The 24,280-nt window shown below is 32.6% G+C and overlaps 4 protein-coding genes across 4 annotated transcripts; 3 read left to right on the top strand and 1 right to left on the bottom strand.

Annotated features, from left to right (window-relative positions):
• Positions 1-1,393: 1,393 nt before the first annotated feature.
• On the top strand, positions 1,394-12,852 carry LOC105154933 (cytosol aminopeptidase). The gene is made up of 8 exons (XM_011070745.2): positions 1,394-1,554; positions 1,851-1,966; positions 7,661-7,824; positions 8,188-8,362; positions 8,464-8,791; positions 8,866-9,134; positions 9,333-9,511; positions 9,646-12,852. The coding sequence occupies exons 1-8, from the start codon at positions 1,471-1,473 to the stop codon at positions 9,870-9,872; spliced, it is 1,542 nt and encodes a 513-aa protein (XP_011069047.1). The 5' UTR covers positions 1,394-1,470; the 3' UTR covers positions 9,873-12,852.
• On the top strand, positions 2,662-7,562 carry LOC105154932 (E3 ubiquitin-protein ligase COP1-like). The gene has a single exon (XM_011070744.2). The coding sequence runs from the start codon at positions 2,903-2,905 to the stop codon at positions 4,946-4,948; it is 2,046 nt and encodes a 681-aa protein (XP_011069046.1). The 5' UTR covers positions 2,662-2,902; the 3' UTR covers positions 4,949-7,562.
• On the bottom strand, positions 11,629-21,773 carry MED28 (mediator complex subunit 28). Its single transcript, XM_011070746.2, has 4 exons — positions 21,511-21,773; positions 20,179-20,530; positions 19,904-20,103; positions 11,629-13,427 (listed from the first exon to the last, which is right to left on the bottom strand). Exons 1-4 carry the CDS (start codon positions 21,568-21,570, stop codon positions 13,215-13,217), a joined length of 825 nt encoding a protein of 274 aa, XP_011069048.1. The 5' UTR covers positions 21,571-21,773; the 3' UTR covers positions 11,629-13,214.
• Positions 21,774-22,464: 691 nt separating this feature from the next.
• Positions 22,465-24,260, top strand: LOC105154936 (anaphase-promoting complex subunit 13). Its single transcript, XM_011070749.2, has 2 exons — positions 22,465-22,715; positions 23,954-24,260. The coding sequence occupies exon 2, from the start codon at positions 23,982-23,984 to the stop codon at positions 24,216-24,218; it is 237 nt and encodes a 78-aa protein (XP_011069051.1). The 5' UTR covers positions 22,465-22,715; positions 23,954-23,981; the 3' UTR covers positions 24,219-24,260.
• Positions 24,261-24,280: the final 20 nt, after the last annotated feature.

The following is a 24,280-nucleotide window of genomic DNA, read 5'->3' as shown; positions in this document are numbered from 1 at the left end:
AGTCAGATATGTCAGACAGTAATCATTTACAAATAGATCTTCGTCTGACGATGGCTGGGAAAGATCAAATAGAGAAGAAACGAAAATTGAAGAAACAGAAACAGAAGAAAAATCGATAGAAGATAAAGAATAATATCGAGAAACAAGACAATGATGACAAGCTGAAGAAAGCATTGGAAAAGGGAAAGGAAAATACAAAGGAAGCAGATGGTTGAAAATAGGCAAGGATAGGAAGATAAATTATCGATTAATGCGGTGCGTTTGTTCTTCAAAACAAGACAAGAAATTTTCATTGAAAGAGAGAAAGAGAGACAATGTTTGTGTCTTGAAAAATTAATGCTAAGTTATTAAAAGTTGTTAAAATTGCTAAGTTATGTAACAAAGCTCCCTATATTTACTGTACATATATTTGTATTTATTGTAATATATTTATATTATAATACTTACATATGTATAAAAAAGTTGCAATATAAAATATCTAATTTATTTTACAAATATAATGAAAATTTAGCATTTAATACTTTGATTTATATAGTATAAATTACACTAATTATGTGCATGGGAAAATTTTTTGTGAAAATTGTTTTAATTATCATTTAAAAATTAGAAAGTTTAGACGAATTCAGTTTTGAAAATATAAACATGTATACTATACAATATTTTGTTTTTACAGCGATTCTTTGAAATGTTCAAAATTTCGTTCACAAAACGTGATCTAGATATTTTTCGCTAAGAAAAATATTCCGAGCTTTTTATTTTGGACCGAATAGTACATTTAGAACAAATATAAGCATGATTACGTCTAGCAAAAAAAAAGGAAGCTTTCAAAATATATTTTTACATTAAAATATTTTATTTTTTACAAATTATTTTTTGGCTCAACGTACGATACAATTATTTTGGCTGCGTTCGGAAACATTGCTCAGATGCCTCCGATGCCTCAAATTCATCATGTTATCCTTGTTTAACATTAATGACTTGTTTAATGTTAATCAAGGACAAGATAATGGATCAGCCTTTGTGTTAAGTTTTTCTCTTTGAAGCATAAAACAAAAAGATGGTAAAAAAAGCTTAGAAGAGTACGCTCCACAGATTTTTATATAAGATAAAAAAATATTTTTGTATATAAATTCAAACAGAACAACAAATCACAATAACGTAAAAATGACATTAAAATGAATCGAAAATGGTTGAAAAATAAAACTTTTAATGATCATTTTAGAGTCATTTTGACATCATTATAATATCATAATGACTTGTTCTACTTGGGAAGTCGTCTATTATCATCGAAGAACGAACAGTCTTTCGCATTCATAATTCGCGCGGTTTACATTGGTTTACATCGCGTGGCGCCAACGTTTCGGAGATTAAATCCAGCCTATCAGAATCGTCGTTTCGTCGTCGCCGTCGTGTGCGGCCTTCATGATGGGGGTATATATGTATCACACCTAATGCTCTTGGGAACGAATTATGGCATTGTCTTTTATCAGGACTGGAGCATTACAGTACGGAAATTCGCACTTGCGTCTGTTCACCAACGTATCGATCATGAAGGTAATATCGCGCGATTCTTCCTCGTTGATTAAAAAACGGCACGTTCGTTCTTCAAAACGATGAGACGCGAAATTCTCGTGGAATCTCGAAAAATTCGGACAAGCATGATGCAATTTGTCGTCATGTGCAAGTGCAAACATATCTTGGGCGTCTTATCTAAATTCTTTCCTGTCGACGTCAACAATCAAATGTCGACGCCAACTCGATATTCCGTATTCTCAGATATATTTATTCGTCGACAATCTTGTCTTATTATCGCCCGCTTCACCTGACATATTTATCCCTTTTTTCCGCAGACGGGATTGGTATTGGGTGTATACGAAACTGAGAGCGAGGACAACGTCGTGCTCACCCCTACGGCGGCCAAGTACAATGAGCTGGTTAACGGCAAGTTGCTGAAAAACATTCTGCTGTAAGTCTCAATGTCCGCTACTTATCATCGCTGTAAAATCTCTTTTGTGCATCCGCGCGATTTTAGAAACGGCATCACGCCGCAGAGCGTCGTTCTGTGTTATAGATTATTATATTATTTTGTTATCTAACAAGGCTGTATCCCTTGTGCGTCACTGTTGTAGAATATATTGTACTTGCCAGACTACTCTGCCTTGACTATTTGGACACAAATGTTGACTCGACGCATTGAATCTCTCTCAAATACCTCTCAAATACTCTTCAAATACCTTTTTTCTTTCTCCATATTGAACCCTTCCTTCTCTTAACAAGGTTAATCTATGTTCCTCATGTATATACATACTTTATTTAACACATACTTTATTTAACAAGCGTGTATACAAAGTTATAGTATCATGACGCGTACAAGAAAGTCCCTGCCCTCATTACAGCATTGCACTTCCAAATTGTTGTTTCACTTTCGTTTGATCATACGATATAACAATATGTTTAAATATTTTATTCATATTTCCAGCCTGAAACAATTGTTATAATGCTGCCTGAGCTTTATCTGACATTGAAAAGTGCTTTCCCTTTGTTATCTTAAAATTGTCATATATGAAGTATCATTTCTGTTAATTGAAAATTTTGAATTTTTCAATGATAGTCTTGCGCAACACGAGCTCACTGGCATTATTTTCATTGTTTCAGGAGTGACTAGAGTGAGAGACGGTATTATACGCATGATATGAAGCGCAACTTGCTCCGCACAAGGATATCCTAGAAACACGCTGCGCTTTATAAATAAGAATATAATACTGCCTGATTTATGATACATTCTTTTCAATGCGACGTCAGACGAAATTGAAATAGGAGATTTTAAGCTGTTAAATCGTTGAGTTAATTAACCATCACTGCTTCAAGACTGACACAAGAATCAAGTAGAGTAATATTAGTAATGTCGACTCCTGGCGACAGTAATATGGGGAATGATAGCAGCGCAGGGAGCAGTGGTGGATTAGGCGATGGTAGCGGTAAATTTAATAAGCCTCATCCATCTACAAACGTGCTACAGAGGATGACTGGCATATTAGAAGATAAGAGCAATGATTACATGTGTCCAATTTGCTTTGATCTTATCGACACGGCGTATATCACACGTTGCGGACACACATTTTGTCATCATTGTATTGTAAAATGTTTAGAGATTAAGGACCGTTGCCCAAAATGCAGTTTCACGTTGAGCGAACAGGACATTTTCCCGAATTTTCTGTTGGACGAGCTAGTTTCCAAGTATAAAACGAGAACCAAAGGTCTCGCTCAGCTAGGCTCTTACGCGGACAATAGTAGGCACAGAGCGGCGGGTAACGATTCATCGGTACCGGCATCTGATGGATTGAGAAGCATTGTGGCAGCGGAGAGTGCCAATCTTACTCTACCCGACGTAAATGTGATGTTGGAGGTGCTGACTCAACGAAAGCATCTGCTCGAGGCAGAGACTTGTACGGCGCAAAATAAGCTTTTACACGAGTTTCTCAAACACTTGCTGCAGCAAAAGGAAGAGCAAAAGAATCAATTGCAAAAAGAAGTGGCATTGATCAAGAAGGACATGGAGGAAGTGGAAAACATTCTGAAGGATGTTCAGAGCAAGTGTCCGCGAGTAGAGGACGTCAAGAAGGCGAGTGAGAACGATACCGCACAAGTATCAGCCATTAGGCGAGAGATGCTCGGCCTTATAGATATAATAGACTCAAATATGATAAAACCTAGTGAGAAGGCCACTGATACTTTCACCAATCCAAATGTCAGTCAGCCCGGTGGATCAACGCTAGCCATACGTAGAAAGAGGCTACACGCTCATTTCGACGATTTCGTTCAATGTTATTTTGACTCTCGCGGCAAGGAACTGTTACTCGGTCAGAAAACACAGTCTCAGAGCGAAGTTCAACAGCACGGCGGCATGCACAGTACGAGTTCCGGTCTAGATGTCTTTCGCGAAAATCTCGTCAAATTCTCGAGGTACAATTCCCTTCGTCCACTGGCCACCCTCAACTATTCATCGGATCTCTTCAATAACTCAACCATCGTGTCCAGTATCGAGTTCGATAAGGATAATGAATTCTTCGCAATCGCCGGTGTTACCAAACGTATCAAAGTATTCGATTACGGTGCGGTTATCCGTGACACTGTCGACATTCATTATCCCTGCGTCGAGATGGTTTCTAGCTCTAAGATTTCTTGCGTTTCTTGGAATTCCTTTCACAAAGGAATGCTTGCATCTTCGGATTATGAAGGCACTGTGACGGTATGGGACGCGATGACCGGTCAAAGGACAAAGGCGTTCCAGGAGCACGAGAAGAGGTGTTGGTCTGTCGATTTCAATGACGTGGACACTAGATTGATCGCGTCCGGCTCTGACGATGCCCGAGTCAAGTTGTGGGCATTGAATACCGATTATTCCGTGGCGTCGTTAGAAGCGAAAGCAAACGTATGCTGCGTGAAATTTAATCCACGCAGCTCATGTCACCTGGCATTCGGCTCTGCAGATCACTGCGTACATTATTACGATTTACGCAACATGAAGGAAGCACTGTGCATATTCAAAGGTCACCGCAAAGCCGTCTCCTATGTCAAGTTTATCAATAAGGAGGAAATTGTATCAGCCAGTACGGACTCTCAATTGAAGATGTGGAATATAAATAATCCGCTTTGTTTACGGTCGTTTGTTGGGCATGTGAATGAGAAAAACTTTGTCGGACTCGCCACTGATGGTGATTACGTGGCCTGCGGATCAGAAAATAATGCACTGTACGTGTATTACAAAGGACTAACGAAGCAGTTATTCTCGTACAAATTCGATGCCGTTCGAAGTATATTGGAGGTGCAAGACAGAAGAGAGGAAGATCTGAACGAGTTTGTATCCGCGGTGTGTTGGAGACAGATGTCTAATGTCGTAGTAGCCGCTAATTCTCAAGGAATTATCAAAATATTAGAACTGATTTGAGACAATTAGGGAAAAGCAATTGAACTTAACTGATTGTGAGTGAAAAACGCATATTCGATTACTATAAATTAAAACGGGTCTAAATAATAAAGAAGGTAGAACCAAATTAGAAATAAATAAGATAAAAATTCTACTTCAAGTAAAGAATTTATCAAATCTGTTGTTTTGTGTTTTTGTATTTTTAACCCGCGTACTTAGACCCTTTTTATTTTATGGTATCTCTCTTGTGATTATTTTAAGCGTGAATAACAACGAGAAATAACAGAATCATTCTAAATAGCGTAATTATAATAATAACGCGTAGTGTGAAAATTTCTACTATTGAAGTAATCTATAGATCGGATGGAAATGATATTAAATGATGCATTATTGGTTAATAAAACTATTGCAAATGGAGATCTTTGATTGATCCATGCTCAATGTATCAGAGAGCACAAATATTTTCTCTGAACTGTATGCTATGTGTATAATTCTGAATTTATGCTATATATACAATTCTAAATTATACATGTGTGCATTATACTGTACGATTAGGAAAATCAGTACTGTTAATTATTACATTTTCGTATCTTGAATCTATTTTCTAATCTAATTTAGGTGTAATTCTATCTCAACAGACTGAATCATAATGATAAAAGGTTTTGCATTGTTATAACATATTCAAAAAATATTCCTGCGTATGACTTATACGATGATCTTTCGTAATTTTACGTTATCGATACTTAACATTTATCGGAGATACCATAATTGCACGCTTGCTGAATTGTATTTTGTGCAGATATACATATATACACACATACATACATATATATTTTTAAATATGCTCGTGTGATGTGAGAATGGCACTTAGCACAATAAGTACAATACTTTTGGAAGCAGCAGTTCGAACCTGCAAAAATTTACAGCAGTGTATGCGTGTGTTCGAGAGTGATTTTCCAATAACGCTTCTTAATGTTCGAATAATGATTATTTTAACATCTTAATCTATAATCTATTCTTAACGCAAACTTAAAGATGATAAACATGTTTGAGATAATGGCACAATTTTTTTTACAGAATTTTCATAATAAATCTGAAATGCACTTGTTTAAGGCTCCTGCCTACTCACTGCAGCCATCTTAGATGTCAAAAGCGAAAAAAAAATACATAAAGAAAATTCTTGCAAACTATACTAAAATATATTCCTTAATAAAATATTTGCTATCGCTAGAATAGATTTGTAAAATATATCGAAAATTCTTATGTTCCATAATTATTACGGATTTTATTCTATTCCGAAATAAAAGGAGAGTATTCGATATATTTTACACATGTATTCTATAAATGTAAATATTGTTTTATTAAAAAATATTTCTATTAATATATATAGGGAGCCTTAAGTTTTTAAAGATTGGAAAAAATTCAAATATCGGAAATTATCAAAATTAATACGCATATTGAAATATAATATAAATCTGATACACATATGTAACTTCGACTGGCAATCGTATACAAATCGTACCTGTATTTTCTTAGAAATCAATAATAATTGTAATATCGATATTTTAAATACCGAAATATCGATATTTTCGCTGCCGCGTGATGGAAATATTAAAAAATTGTTTTCGCAATTGTTTTAACAAAATTTTTAGCTTAAACTGACTTGGTGGTATCACAATGTGATTGCACAATCTTGTAAACAGAGACGTGATAAGAAGTAATCAACATCTCAAATATTTTTTGCACTGATAATATATATATAGATAACACATATTTTTATTGAAACTGACTTATGATATTTCTTTACTAAATATTAAATTTTTTATTAATTATATTATCATCTTTGTGTTTGATTTTGCTGTTAAAAAGTTTGTAATATTACATTAGCCTAATTGAAACATTGAATAATCGAAAAACAGAATTAAAACAAAGTAAATTATTGTTTTAAATAATATAAACATTATTTTAAAAAAGAAATTGTACAAAGAATAAATAGAGGAATTAAATATATTGTGGTAAAAATTATATAACGTTCACATAAATTTTCGGAATGTGAATTGATGGAACAGTGAGTACATTTTAATCTTTTTTTTTTATAAAATTGCTCTTGTTATAATATTAATGAATCTATTATTTTTTATATTTGTGAACATCTAATTATATGTAAATTTATTTTTTATTATATTGTGTTACTATACTACTATGCCAAGTAAACCCCATGACAAAGTCACATTACTACTTGTAGCATTATTGTATATAAAACAATTTATGAAGTTTATCAACAGATTTCATTGTATATTATATCTTAAGCCGCTAAATAAGTTGTAATGCTCGTTTCAACAGTGTTAGTGAGAACTGAATGTGAAACAGTTCCATAACGTAATGTATCTACACTGATACTATAGCTCAGAAAAACAGCAGTTGTGAATTAATGTGTAGCTATACTTTCCGAAGTGAGTAATTGTAAATGTACCGATGTATAATGTATAACTGAATGAAAAAAAGAATATTCTAGAATAAAGAATAGTATATTTTTAGAGTATATTTTAAAATTGCAAATATACCATACATGATGAATGTCAAAAGAATGCCTAGATTCTATTGTAATTAATAAATTTATGAATTTGTGTCTGAATATTTCTGTCTATTAAATGCGTTATTATCGCATATCTTTCCTCAAATTGTTACGGTCAAAATTTTTTCACTAACTTCGAACGAATGTTTGCGCTACAGAGCAGGACCAAAGATCCCTAAAGGTCATGCTAGAGTGTTTTGGGGTTTGGATGAAACAGATTACTCCGGAGTCGCGGTAGTTGGACTGGGAAAACAAGGTCTTGCTATTAACAAACTTGAGGAGCTTCATGAAGGGAAGGAAAGTGTACGTGTTGCCGCAGCAGGTAATCTTTAGTATTCAAATTATGTATCATGCAAATATAGTCATTTCACTTTGTTACTCAAATCTCTTTAGATAGTACTTTAAGCTACACACACACACACACACACACACACACACACACACACACCAACATATACATATACTAAATTGAAACAATTTCAAAACATTATCTTATTAAAACGTTATCTTATTAAATGATATTAATTTATTTTGTGCGTTTAAGATTATAATGTAATTACAGTTGTTTATAGTATACAGGATGGTTTAGCGATTTTTTAAACAGGTTTTAAAGGAAAATCATTAAAAAGAAAATTATATTATAAAATATTATATATTCTATTAAAGTTTTAATTTTATTTTCTAGCGGGATGCCGTGCACTAGATGACGTCGAGATAAAGGATATCAAGTTAGAAACGCTAGGAGACGCGGAAGCTGCCGCTGAAGGAGCTGGTTTATCCACATGGCTTTATCAAGGTTATAAAAATGAAGAGAAAAAAAAGAAATTACCAAAGATCTCGCTATACGGAGAAGAAGGAGAGTAAGTAATATTTCTTTATGTTTATAAAAAAACATTCATTAAAATTGAAAAATGTAGATTTCGTTTAAGAATACAAAACTAATAATTTATTATTCTTTAAGGGCAGAATGGCGAGTTGGCATTATCAAAGCTCAGGCACAAAACTGGGCTCGCGAGCTCTCGGACACGCCCGCAAATCTGATGACACCAACAATATTTTCGCAACAGGTCTTTGAGGTTTTGACACATCTCGGGGTTGACGTACAGGTACATGACAAAAGCTGGGCCGAGCAGAAGAAGATGGGCTCGTTTCTTAGTGTGGCACGCGGTAGCATCGAACCACCCAAATTCCTCGAGATCAATTACAAGGGCGCCGAGAATCCGAACGAGTCACCAATAACATTAGTTGGCAAGGGAGTCACTTTCGATGCTGGTGGCATTAGCCTTAAGGTAAATCGATCTTTCTCTATTTCTAAAAATAATTAACGAGAAAATGAGATTTAAAGGTAAACGATTTCTCACAGCCGTCATCGGAGATGGATGAGATGCGCGCAGATATGAGCGGCGCCGCTTGTGTGGCTGCTACCATCCGAGCCGCAGCGGAGCTCAAATTGAAAAAAAATATCGTCGGACTGATCCCGCTCACGGAGAATCTACCGTCCGGACATGCTACGAAACCGGGAGATCTAGTGCGGGCGATGAACGGCAAGACCATCCTCGTGGACAACACCGACGCAGAAGGCAGGCTGATTCTCGCCGATGCGCTGTGCTACGCTGAACAGTTTAACCCAAGGTTTGCTTGAAACTAAATTGTATTGATCTTGATATTTAGAATTAATATAAGAGAATTATATCTCTTGGATTCTAATTTTAGCAAAAATATATTTCCTATATTATTAATATATTATCGTATCATATTTTATCAATATTTTCGGTAGAGAAATTATCGAAAACAATTATAAATAAATAAGTGTCTTTAATTTAAATATAGATTTATCTTGGATATCGCTACGTTGACTGGTGCCATGAGAATCTCCTTGTCGAATTCCGCGACTGGAGTATTTACTAATGACGGCAACCTTTACGAAACTCTGAGAAATGCTGGCACGGTAACCGGCGATCGAGTATGGAGATTACCTCTGTGGCAACATTTCACGGATGAAGTAACAAGTGAGTGATTCAAAGAATTTATGCATGCGTTACGTTATCTATTTTATAATTCTATTTTAGAAACTTCTTTCTTTATATATTCATTATTATCTCCGGATCACTGTCCTGTTATTAAATGTCCCGATAATTTTCAGAAAAAGTCAAAGGTGCTGATATAAATAACATCGCGAAGTGCAAGGGTGGTGGCTCTTGTACTGCCGCTGCATTTTTGAGGGAGTTTATCACCAAGGATATGCCGTGGATGCATCTGGACATAGCTGGTGTCATGGGTCCCGCCCACGACGAATTACCGTATATCCCGGCTGGAATGACCGGGCGTCCGACACGTACGCTTATACAATTCCTACAAGCGCTCTGTTAAACAGTCTACAGGTGGTCATTTTACGTAACTCTTACACGTCAAACGTGTCCTTGTAATTTTATATACATATATGTAAAAGTTTACACAGAAGAATATGTATATAGAAATATACATATATATAGGTATATATAGGGGAATTATGCCTAATATGGAGAGGATTATAGGTGATCCATTCAGACTCGAAGTAATAAGATTCAGAATGATAAAACGCATAAACAACTTGCCGCAGGTCAGTAACAGCATTTTTTAAATCTAATATCTTACTAGATAGATAAAACCAGACTTATTGGTCAGGTTTCTACGAGAGTTTAAGATTAAAAATAATGCAAGTTGAATGTGTGTGCTTTAACGCGGTTTGGAAATTATCTTTAGTTTATCAACAGTCTGAATATTAAATAAGCTGAAACTTGAATCTTTTAATAAAATTTACGATACAATAACAAGTGCTAGTAAAGTAATTTTTGCATGATGTGAAACTTTGTCATTACTATTAGAATATTAGAAAACAATAAATTTGTTAATCAAAGTTATACGTATATATAATTCTTGATATATTTGTTACATCATATATAAGATGATATATCTCGAATAATTATCTAATAGTTTCTATCTGTAGATTATTAAAGGTTCTATCTGATAGATTGTTGTGAAATATTCGACGATTACACGCAATCCTTTAATCTTTGAATCAAAATTATTAAACCTCGCCATATTAGGCAGTGCCTACATCTTTTAAGTTACCACTTCTTATACGATTAAAATATATAACCCGTAAAAGTAATGTATACATGCAGTGGAAAAGAAATGAAATAGAATACTTAATCATTTACATATGAAAGTTGCTCATTTTAAAAACAATTTTCACATTTGTCCAAGACATCTCCAGACACATTCTATGTGTATCACGTAATAATTTAATGATTATATATTCGTTGCATTTTAACACATACGAATATTTATAAAACCTATCAAATTGTTTTTATTAGTAAACTAAAAGTATATATTAGGTGTTGGAATTAATTCGTAGCGTTTTACAAGTGATGGGAAGTACTTTCATTAATGTATTTTTTAATGCTCATGTGAAATAAATAACATTCTTTCATTAAAAAACGCTACGAATTAATTCCAACACCTAATAGTTTCGAATAAATTCTAATAGCTTTTTATAAATTCACAATACTGGATTTTCCATCCCATTTAAAAAAAACATCCGGAAAAAGGATTTTTCTATTAGACACTATTCCCCTATATAAAATATCAGTTTTCATTACAAATTGAAACTGATCATCCCATTTTATACATGCGATTATCACATTCGATTATAAAACGGTTTTGAAAATAAGTTTTGTACAACTCTTTTACAATTTTGTACAGTCAAATTGCTTTTGTATGTTAAAGCTGACAATGAGTTTTTCTTTTGGTAAATATTCTCGAAGACCTTATTATAATCAGGATCTAAATTATCAGGATTTAAATTAGCTGGAATAGTGAAAATAAGGAAGCGTGCTCTGTATATGTATATAATTAACATTTGTATTAACTACATGTATACTACAGTGCATACAATATAATATTGTACAGGATGAAAGAGTTGCATATGTTGTATATGAATACATCAGATTTAAAAAATAGCTAGTAATATAAGCATTTTCTGTCCTGAGATTGTAAAAGACGATATATAAAAATTGCCTATTGATAGGAAAAATAGACTTGTTTTTATATTATCATATTAAAGCGACAATTCACATATAAAATATTTCTTTTTTATCACATGACTTAAAAAAACACGCAAAATTCCTATCTTGTACAATGTTTTCAGTACATATCTACATTGTAACTATATAAACAAATAATTGTAAAAAAACTAATACCTTTTAAATAATTTCCAAAATAATTGTTTTAATTATGCATAAATATTAACTGCTTATTTAAACTAAAATTTGATTATTCTACAATGTATCTCGATATACAATTATTATTATACTTTGTGCATTCATAGGACACATCGCGTAGGTACTTATAAGTACTGTAATATAAATTACAGTACTTATACAGGTACAAATTATTAATCAAATAACTAAAAATAAACACTAAAAATATATCAATAAAAAAATAAAATTATTAATATAATTAAGATATTATATATTTAAGATTTTTTTTTTAAATCTTAACTACATCTTAAAATTCGCTTTACGTATATTAATGCTATCTAATGCTATTTAATAAGTGTACTTTACGGTTACAAACACACGGAGTGTGTTATACTTTAAAGAATTTATGTAAACATGGATAAAAATTTGGAATTTGTACGTAAATATTCAGGACAGAAATGCTTATATTAGTGCGATCAACAAACGTAATATTCATATTACACATTTGATTTTGCACGATGCACTAGTATGAACATTTTATTGATATCGCACGAACAGTACATTTGATAGGTGTCCAAAGGCACTGTAGAAGCGATGAACGCAGTTTATTATAAAAGTGTCGGCGATCTCAGAGAATATAAACTAACGATATAGTATAAAGAAATAGGAAGATATCCTTATCCTTATCTTTATGCTTATCCTTATCCTTATCCTTAACGTACGAGTAAAAGTATCATGTTGCTCACATCTCACATAATCTCGTTATTATGTACAATTTATTGCCGCTCAGTTGCAACATATTATCATACTTTTGTCACTCTACGTCGCAATTTTACATTTTCCACATAAGCTCGCCCCCGTCTTACCATTTCTACGACTAGTACAAAGAATACAAAATCTGTCTTTAGCGTACAGAATAATTTCAGAAGAAGTACGAAAGAATGTTCATATAGTCGTAATGTCAATTCGAAGTTGAATCACAATAAAACTGGCACTGTTAAAACGCGTTTACTATGTAGACCTTAGTAAGCTCATAAATTATATGATATTTGTATGCATTGTTGTGTCTATTTTCACAATATAACAGTAACGTATCAACTGCACTTTAATTATCAGCATTGTCATCACTATCATCACCATTGATACAGTACATTCAAATCAACAATGCGACATCGAACACAACCTCATAACAACCTAAATGTGCTTGATCTTGGAAATAAACATAGTCTCTGTCTTCCAGAAGAAGAAATTAAAAATGCCACACGTATTATGTGCAAGGCGGAGGAGGCTGCTGTTGCGGAGAGGGAAGGGGCGCCGCCGCAGCAGCTGCGACTGCGGCAGCAGCAGCGTAGGACGACGGGTCTGAGGGATCGAGAAGCGGTGGCGGCGGAGGTAGGCCGCTGCCACCACCGCCTCTTCCTCTACCTCGGCCTCTTCCACGACCCCGGCCCCGGCCCCTCCCCCTTCCGCGTCAACTCCGCCTCTCTGGCATCCCTATGTTGCTCGTTGTCTTTTCCAAGTAGGCCAGGGGCCCCTGCAAGGCGCTACTACCCATACCGCCGACCGGGAACCCGGTAGCTCTGCCACCTACACCACCTTGTGTCATGAACATGCCCTGTTGATTGACTGGCACACCAACCCCCTGAAGACCTGATGTAGGCGGGCCACCAGAACCCTGTTGCACCTGCAAAGTCACATCAAATGAGGATGTATCGTGAGGACCGATACACAACGATGATGTTTCCCATGAGACATATATGAGGGCAGCAGGAAGATGCAGTACAGCGAAAATAATAAGCTTTCATTTAATGTTTATGTCTCAGTCTCTGATATAATATCATAGAAAAGAATTGTATGGATTACTCCATTATACTTCATAAAATAGATATTTAATAATATATTTCATATGCACACATACGTTCAAAAAGATAGACACGCACAATGATCAAAGTCAGATTTGTCTAAGAATAATAATAAATAGGCGAGGAAAATAAAAGAAAGCACAATAATATTTCTTTCTTTTTTTTTTGCTATGAACAAAGATATTTATTTTGTCGCAACATCTATTTATGAGTCAAAATAACGTAAGTATCTCCTAGATTGCAATATATTAGGTGTAGTAAAAAAAAATTCATTATTTTTCCAATAGATGGCTTTAGTAATCTGTAGACGAGATACAGACTACTAAAGCCATCTATTGGAAAAATAATGGATTTCTTTTTACTACACCAATATATGCTATAATGCTTTTCTTATGAGTTATTTGCAAATTTAAGATTTAAATGCTCTATATTACTATTTATCATATAGATGTGTAAAGAGAAAAAAAAAGGTGTACACGGCATGTATACAAAGTGTACACAATGAATATTTTTTAATGTCGAAAGAAATGCATACAAATACATACTTCTGGATATTTTGATTGTGAAGAACAAATAAAAGTTATTTACAAAAAATTATCAAACTTTCACATGAATATTTTAGTGACATGAAGGATATTGATTCCATTTCATGCTAAATGCGCTGCAACATGTCACAAATGTAATCACAATTTGATTGTACAAAATATTCACGATCGGTATCTTGGTGAAGTAAACTAAAAAAGTTGTACTTAATATTTAATAGACTTGTAAGCTCCAATGATGGAGCTCCATCATGTTAGAATACGATGTAAGTGTGTAATTCGGATGTAAGTGTGTAATTTGTGGAAATACAATTTTAGCATGTTCAGATAATTGTTAGAGTGCAGTGTTTTTACTGAGAAAGAAAAATGATCCGATATTTATTTTCTCTTTCATTGAAACTTACAAGTTAAATATAACAAGGTTTCTTAATTTCAAATCATCCTCTGTGCCATAAAAAAGGTCACCATCATCAGTTTTATTGACAAAATTATCCTATTATCACATCCACTATTCCAAGAAAAAAATTTGATAGATGCTATTCATATTTTCTTAAATAACTGTTATCCTCTTTCCTTTATTTTCTCTACAATAGAACGCAGATTAAAGTTTCATAAATATAACAAAGATACTACACACTATTCACGTAATAAAGACAAATATTTTACGATTCCTTATGTTAAATCTATTTCCGAAAGTTTCCAATTTCTAGTATGTTTCATTGTAAATTGGCCTTTTCTAACACTTATTCCTAACACTTTAAAAAGCTTCATAAAGAGAGGAAAAAACAAGCTTAATTTCCTATCCAATCAGAATGTTGTCTACAAGATCTCATGTGATGATTGTGAGGCGAGTTATGTTGGTCAGACAAAGAGAAAATTGAGCACGAGACTACACGAACATATCTCTGATATCAAAAAGAATACAGGTTCTCCTACTGTCATAACTGATCATCGAATCAATTTTGATCATAATTTCAAATGGAATGATGTGAGAATTTTGGACTGCGAATCTTCTTACAATAAGAGATTGGTGTCTGAAATGATTCATATTAAAAGACAGAAACAAAGCCTTAATAGGCAAAATGATACCGAATCTTTACCCGATACTTATTCACAGATCATTCAATCTCTTTCTCCTTCTTGACTGCTTTCTCTTTCCTATCCTTCTCTTCTCTCCCTACTTTCTCTCCCTTCCACTTTATTCTTTCCTTTTTATTTTTTCCCCCTTCCCTTTCTAGTTTTCCATTTCAACCTTCTTGTCTTTATATGTCGTACTTTATATCTTAGCTTCCTAGAGAGATAATCAATTTCGATTCCAATTGCATTGCCTAATCGACAATACATCATTTTGACACACACATAAGGTACTTATTATAAATTTATTTGTTCTAAACTCATCATACATATACAATGAATGTCGGCATTTTACTCTTTCTATCATTATTATTTCTTATGTGTTTGTCTTATAATATCTAAGGTAATTTTTGCCTCCTTCTTTTAATTTTGACTTATTATTTACGATTTGTTTTGTACCTTTCTTTTTATTGTTTGCGATTTGTACTTCTCTTATTATTTTTATTTACTTCCATCGTTAATTATTATAATTATATCGTTTATTATTATAATTTATACTTGCTAACAGAAACATGTTCGTCCTTATACACACACACGGTTCGGAGGAGCACATTTGTCAACTATTGGGTCATCTAAAAACCGCGGATACTTTTTAGATGACTCAATATAATCGTTTGTTTGATTTCCTCTCAATTTGGAGCGAGTTTTAATTAATTTTAGAGTTTTAGTTAATTTTGCGTCCAAATGCGAATTTTACTTGATTTGTTATGTTTTTATCTACGTTACAATTCTATTGTTAATTATCATTGTTAATTTATTTGTCACATTGAAAATGATCTAACAAGGATCGAAAAGTTTGTTTTGTTTACCTTCTGATTGTCAAATTATAATTTACGTTTTTAATTTTATGACATAGTTTTATTTTCTTTTTTAACTATTTATACAGTTTGTCAATTTATGTTTTAGGCTCGTAGCCCCTTTTTCCTTTTTACTTATTTAAATATAACAAAATAAACGTTTTGCGCAATCGAATTGTGACTGTCATTGGCATCATGGCATGCTGCGGTACACTTGAAATGAAAAGGAATTCCGACTCAAATTCCTTCGTATTACATTAGACGTTCATATAAAAGTTTGGTAATTTTTTGCAAGAAACTTTTTGTTGCTTTTTACAGTAAAAACAGAAATATGTGTTCGTTTTTATTTTGCATTATTTTAAAATATCGAAAATTCATCATGTGTACACTGTATATTTTCATTCAAACATATACGTATTAAACTATTATTTATTAGAAAAAGCTCGACGATAGTTATTTACAAGTAACAATGTTTTGCTACCTATTTTCGTAATTACAATGCAATTTACGTAACATTATTTGATGCGCATGCATACAATATCTACATGCAAAAGAGTGAGCCTCTTATGTACATATGTATATTTTTTCTGAATGAATACAGAAATATGATGCGAATAAATGTTACTCATAAGAAAAAAATATTTTTAAAAAAAAGACTGAAAAACTATATATTCATCTATATGTTTATAGTTTCGTTACGTCTCTATATAAATGTCTAATTTTCAAATATGAATCTTTCTTACGAAATGATGTCAAATGTAAAGGTGATCACTAGGTCTTATTAATATGAAGTATATCAATCATGAATATTCTTAAATTTTATTCTTGCTATTAACAGATTTATTACATGTTGTTTTTTTTTCTTTTTTTTTTATTACTTTGTACATTATCGTTCATTATTTTGGCACCGTTCTACAACAGTTTGTACATATAATTAATTCCATTTTCCTAATGAAAATTTCTGTTTTTGTATATACTTTTATATCGTAGTTAATTATAAGAAAAGCAATTTAATTTATTAATCTCTTTTGTACAATATATTTCTTTGTTCGTGTAGAAATTGTATAAGGCACTGGTATTACACACAGCATTATAATTATCACGCGCACGTAGTGAAACTATCTGTTTTGTCTCCTCAGCGATTATTTCAAAAAAAATTATCTAACGTTTCAAAGTGAGTAGTTTCAGGGTGTGGTCCACTTGGCGCTTCAAATACTTCGACTGACCAATAGGAAGAAAGAATTTTACTAATTAACCAATCAGAAAATGCTTCGAAGCATTTGTAGCATCAAGTGGACCGTAGTCTCAGGATATAGTCAACACGATATTGCAAACGCTTTGGAGCGTTTTTTAATTGGTCAGTCTTAATTGGTTAAAATTCTTTCTTCTAATTGGTCCATCAAACGCTTCAAAGCATTTGTAGCGAGACCACAGCCTCAGTCGTCAAAAACATGGTGGAAGGAATTGACATGATGTGCTCAATTTAGGTAAACCACGCTCCTTTTGCCAATCAAAGCAGAGAGAAACCTGAGAGAGGACATGAGGATCATTTTACATGTACATCGTCCATTTTTCAAGGTGATAAATCGATATTTGATTCATATAATCGTGCTACATCATGTTACCAAATATCGATTTCTCATCTCTAGTCTTGAAAAATGAACGATGAACCCTAAGAAAAGTGGACGTTGCTATGTAGTTTACATCTACTTTGTCAGAAGGCAATAATGCGTGGCCGCATTTTGTGGTTACGGGTTTTGAGTCGTCATATTCTCTCTCAGATTTCTCTCTAGTCGAAGTATCGTTTGTAAATCCAGGCTTAGCCAACTGCGAAAAGAAATAAATAATATTGCTACAACTGATCTCTGTACACCTTCGTCAGATGTTATGTGTCCTTTTCTCTCTGCAATAGCAAGCGGAGCAACTCTGTTAAACAAATGTCAAACGTTTTAAGAGTTTATTAGAATACGTATTACGACATTATTCGAAATAGATTCCTATTTGAATTATTCAATTATTCCTTAGATTTCTATTATGTTTTCTAGGAAAAACGGAATAATTCCGTAAGTACCCTGAAGATTATACGTTGTAAGTATTATTGGTACAAACTGTACCTATTTATTTATTTATATTTATGTATTAATTTGTTCATTTTTATCCAAAGAAAAAGGTTTTATATATAATTATATACAGATATATTGACATCACAATATAATTATATATAAAATTCATATATATACAATTAGAAAATTATAGAACATTATACAAATCTTATACTATTTTATAATTTACATATTAAAAAATTTTGAATTTTTAGAATTTCTGTATCATTTTGTAACTGTTCAGAAAATATCTCAAATTTTTTTATACGACTCTTACGTACAATATTTCAGAATTCATATATATTGGGTCATCTAAAAAGTATCCGCGGTTTTTTGTCACTAGATGTGTGTTGATGGTCATATATCTAGTGACAAAGTACCGCGGATACTTTTTAGGTGACCCAATATATATATATAAATTTAGATATTTAAAAAAGTATAGATATTTTGAGCATATATTTCTAAAATTCAATTCTTACAATTCTTATTGCTCCTACGAACGCGTTAAAGTGAGTAAGGTAGGATGCGATGTGAACAAACATTGATAGTATCAAGTAGTACGTTATAAAAAGAGACCGAACCTAAATAATGTCCGTGCGACGAAGACAACAACTAAGGTTGGCTAAACTAGATTTACGAACGATCACTGTGTAAGACAGAGAATTAGAGAGGGAGAGGGGGGGGGGAGAGGGAGAAAGAGAGAGAGAGAGAGAGAGAGAGAGAGAGAGAGAAAGAGAGACGCTTGCAAACTGAGCACCATGTAATCCTTCCATCATGATCAAAAAGAAAGAAAGAATATATGTTTACTTAGTAACATAATATTTTGATATGCTATTCTTCACACATGCATTTTCTTTTGCACAAACGTATTCATACATTTAAACAATCACACATCTCAGATATGAATAACAGAAATTCTTCTATTTATATGTACATGTCAGATGTCACAGTTAAAGTATTAAGTGTTAACTTTAGTAAATGTATATCAGGCCTATTCAATTTTAGTTGCAAAGCTGAATTGATTGCTCGATGCAAAAAATTCAAAGTAGATAAGATTTTGTAAAGTGTTTATAAGCGTTGTTCAGACACGTGTTTAACACTTTACATTTCTCGATTCAAAATCTTACCCACATTGAATTTTTTTACGTTAATGGCTTTGCATTTTCGCTCCAAAGCTAAAATTGAATAGATCTGATGTGTACATTGACTACAGTAGACTACAGTAAATGTATAGATTTCATGAGTTAACACTTTAACTATGTCATAAATACATATAAATGTATACAAATATATGCATTGTAATACACTATTTATATTATATATCACAATAAATATAATTATGATATATATTATTATAAAAAAGCTAGAGAAATAAAAGCTAGTCCCGTAATATAAATATGACTGCATAATACAAAAACAGATTTAACATAAAACCTCGTTAAAAAGAGAAGATAAATAAATTATACGAACAATTTATGGATTTAGATTACACGAAAAAAATTGCTTGTCGACGAAGGAAATTCCATCATAGGAAATTCTACATTATAATCTTCATTTATATAATTTTCATTAGTTTCACTCTTCAATCGTACTATCAATCGCTTCTTTCTCACACACTTTTTCTTCTTCACTTTTCTTTTAATTATTAAAAAAGCTTACTTTCAATTTAATAACAATCTACCTGAAGAATAGGAAAATTTTAACTTTGGCATCACTTAAATACCTGTGATTGCAATGGATGTTGCATTTGCTGCTGCAATTGTTGCTGCAATTGTGGATGCTGCTGCTGCTGTTGTTGCTGCTGTAATTGCTGTTGTAATTGCTGCTGATGTTGTAGTATTTGCTGTTGTTGCTGCATTGAAGCGTTACCACTGCCACCTGTAGCCTGCTGATTCTGTCCGCTTTGATTTCCATTGGGTAATCCTATTGGCATTAATATCAGTATTATTACCCATTGAATCCGTTGTAATTATCATTATTAAATTAGTCTCATATTACCACTGGGCGCTGGGCCTTGAGCAGGTGACTGCGCCCATCCCTGCAAATCCGACAACATATTTTGCCAGACAGCAATCTTGTCGTTATGTCTTTTTATCAGTTCTTCTTTACGTGCCAACTCCAGTTTTAGTTCATTGATTTCTTCCTTAACTAACATCTCGGGTTTCAGCGCAGATAAGAGAAATCTCTTTTGTAAAAAGTAAGCTTCCATCTGCCTGGCCAAATCTATAAATCTCATGGTAGCCTGTTCTATTTCCGCGCGACCTTCATCTTTATCCACTGTCAAACCACCAGACGCACCGGTTCCACTGTTGCCCAATCCCTCGTCTTTTGTCAATATACTTAAACATTGCTGAAAAACAATAATTAACATTCAATAATATAACTTGTTTTGATATTCCAAAACATTTCAGCAGTGTTGAATGTTTGGAAACAAATTTAGAATCAAATAATAGTTAAAGTCTTTAGTAGTTAAAATTAAAAGAAATTCATATACAGGGTGTCCCAAAATAACCGCCAAATATTTCGTGTGCTAGAGTGGGCTGAGTAGAAAAGTACTCTACCATTTTGCAATTCGTAATAGTTAACAAGACAATTACTAAAAATCGCCGAATATTGATATTCAATAATTTTTTATTCAAATACTATTAATTTTATAGAAAACCAGCAAGAGCAGAAATTGTTAATTTTCTTCTATAGATAGAGCACTAAGAATTTTTTCAGAACTTTTTATTAACTTTTTGATACTACATTTTCATATTGGCAACTTTTATCAACATAAGAAAATACGGTACTAAAAAATTCTGAAAAAATTCTCAGAACTTTAAGAAAATCAATAATTTTTGTCGCTATTTTTCGATAAAGTTGATAGTACTTGAATAAAAAATATTTGAAAACCATTTTTCGACAATTTTCGACGATTTTAATAATTAATATCTTGTTAACTATTATGAAAAGAGGATTTTTCGACTCGTTTAATCCGATTATCCGTTCTACAAGTACACAAAATATTTAGCGGTTATTCTTGGACGCCCTACATATACAATTATTTTTCCGCATCGTTATGATAAACCTACTTATAACCACATATATATTTCAGATAAAAATACAATTTCTACTTAAAAATTTTTTTGTAACGATAATAATGACAATAAGATATGCCAATAATAGAGCAATTTATTGTGACAATTCTACTTTGAGTTTTACATTCGGTATGCCACTTTTACAAAGAAATGTCATCATCGGCAAAATATTCCTCGATTATATCGACACGAATAATAATATGCGGTACATTCAACAATAATACGGAGCAATGTAAAATGCTCGTTTTACCTGAAATGATTCTTCGAACTCGTCGACGAGGTTACAGTCGCTGTTGGTCGGCGTCGCCATTACGGTATTATATGTTCGGTGGTGTTATATGTTATATCCGCGGAACTACGCGCGAAAATAATCACCACGACTCTGTTATCACAATTGATTACCTCGATCTCGCGGGAATGCGCGAATTTTTCCCGCACGCAACATGCGACCCCTTCCCGCCGATCATTTGTCACGATCATGTGTCATGACGATTCAAGCTGGCGTCATGAGAGAAAATTTACAACGGAACGGAACAGCGCGACCAATCACAACTCTACGGTCATTGGCAGTCATTACTCTGCTTTCTTTTCTACAATTGTGATTGGTCTCGCTGTTCCGTTTCGCTGTAAATTTCCGCTTATGGGACGTCAGCCTCAAATCATTTATGATGAAAACAGCTGATGGCGCTTATTGCTCCATCTTACTCCAATTTTCCTCCTTTTTTCTTCACGATGAAAAAGAGGAAAAGGAGGAAAGATAAATAATGAAAGAGGTTTAGTTGAAAAGAATGAACTTAGCATTAATACTGTCTTCAATATATGTAATCTTACGATGTTATTATATAGTATCTTAAAATCAGTGTAAGAATTGATATATTAATATAGAAGAATATTCTTACATTGTACTTCAAACGATCTTAAAATAACCTATAGCCGATATTTATGATATATATTTATATTCTAATTTTAAGGACGTCCTGAGATGTCTTAAGATGCTAATACAGCTCTTTGATTGGCTTATAACGTCTTAAGACTGTACTTAAAACAATTTCAAATATAAGAACCAATTACATAGGTGTTTTCCATTTGATACAAATCAATAGAAGTGTCTTTCTATCTTTGTTACTCTCTAAATAGATCAAGAAAGATAGAATGACGTTTGTGTCGATTTGTGTCATTGAATGGAAAGCATCCTATAAATACTGGCCTATGACTATGTGTGGACCAGCCTTTATATACATACATTTGTCCACGTAGTCCTAAAAACACTAAATTAGTATAGCAATATAATCCATCTAATACTATTTCGTTATTTCATGCTCACGATCTCGCGAATTTTGCCCAAATTTACTGATTCTTGCCGATTCTGCTCATCTTGAGGCATATAAAATTGAACAAGGTTGAATAAACTACGAATACATATAAATCAGGGATTTTCGAACATTTCATTCGGTGGTGAGTATTCGGAAATTGTCTAAATCATATGTTAATTATTGAAAATGAAAGTCAACAATTACAATTTGCATGTATATTATGAATCTTGAAAGTTCTAATTTTACTTTCATTTTCTTCTATTCTAAATAAATGTTTTTGCACTTAAAATTCTTTCTCCCTTCCCTGAGCTATTCTATTCATATAATAACATTAGAGAGATAATACATTAGTAAGATAATACATATTGCTAATTTTAGAATAGAAAACTTAGAATAAAGAATATTTGAGGAGCAAACTTCCAAAATGCATTTGTTCAAATTTCATTTTTTTTTTAATTAGACATAAGCTCTACTATGTTCTGAAAGTATTTTTTCACCATATATTTATGTGCTGAAAAAAGTCTAGACATTCGAAATATATTATGTCCTTTAACTTAAGACAAATAAAATGCATTTGTTTAACATTACATATTAGAAATAGTTTAGCAATTTTGTTTAACATTGTATATCTTACTGATTGGCAAATTGTTATTTTCTGTAAAACGTATAGTTTTCTTGTGGTTTCTTTCTCGTTTTTTGAAAATTATAAGTTTTGGACAAAATGCATTTTGGAAGTCTGCTCTTCATTTAAAAGGAATAAACTTTAGAATAAAGGATTTTTTAAATATAGAGAAAATCAATTACAATGGACCTCTCAGAAACACCAAATCAAATTGATTAACTCTATGAAATAGAGAAACTAATTAAAGGAAAAAAATTAATAAAATTACAAATTAATATGTTAAAATTAAAAAATGTACTAAAAGTAGAGTTCATCAGCTTGACTTCTAAGAGGTCCAAATATTTAATTTGATTAAATCAAATGCTGTACATAATTGTATTTGATTCATACATATAAATCATATAAAATTTTAATATAAACAGCTTTAAGAATAAAGCAAATTATAGGATAAAAGAGCATAAACGCCAATGCTAGATTGTATTCTGAATTAAAACATTATAAATATTCGTTTATTATATTTAATATGTTGTATTTCGCAATGTGATATAAAATATATTATATATTTTATATCACATTGTAAAATACAATAAATGTTTATAATATTTTAATTTGCAATAAAATGTAGCGTTGGCGTTTATGCTTTTTTATACTATAATTTGTATTTGTTTCATATAAGATTTAGATACATGATATTCAAACAATATAAAATTCTTTAATCTCTTGAGATAGTATTGTAAGTACAACAATGTTTTCTCAAGCCTAAGTGTGTTGACCGTCGTTTACGGGATGGACAGTCAGGTATGTGGAGACGGCAGGTTGATAGATGTGATCGATGAGGGTTGGCGCAAGGAACGTCTACCCATTGATGACATCTCGACGCCAGTAGCTGAGTTGCCTGATCCTGAAAGCGACAACGGCGATTCTCATATGACGTTGAAGGAATTGGAGCAGAAGTGGAATAATCTGGCATTAAGCTCTCTCAGCGACAATCATCTGCATTCTCCAACACCACTGCACAACTAGATATAACTTTCAATTTCCCTAATTGCCAGAAAACACAATAAAGTCGATTATAATTTTAATTC

The sequence above is a fragment of the Acromyrmex echinatior genome, chromosome 1, assembly GCF_024713525.1.
Source record: "Acromyrmex echinatior isolate Ae372 chromosome 1, ASM2471352v2, whole genome shotgun sequence".
NCBI lineage: Eukaryota > Metazoa > Arthropoda > Insecta > Hymenoptera > Formicidae > Acromyrmex > Acromyrmex echinatior.
The sequence above is the reverse complement of the archived record's forward strand: the minus strand, read 5'-3'. Positions and strand labels throughout refer to the sequence as shown.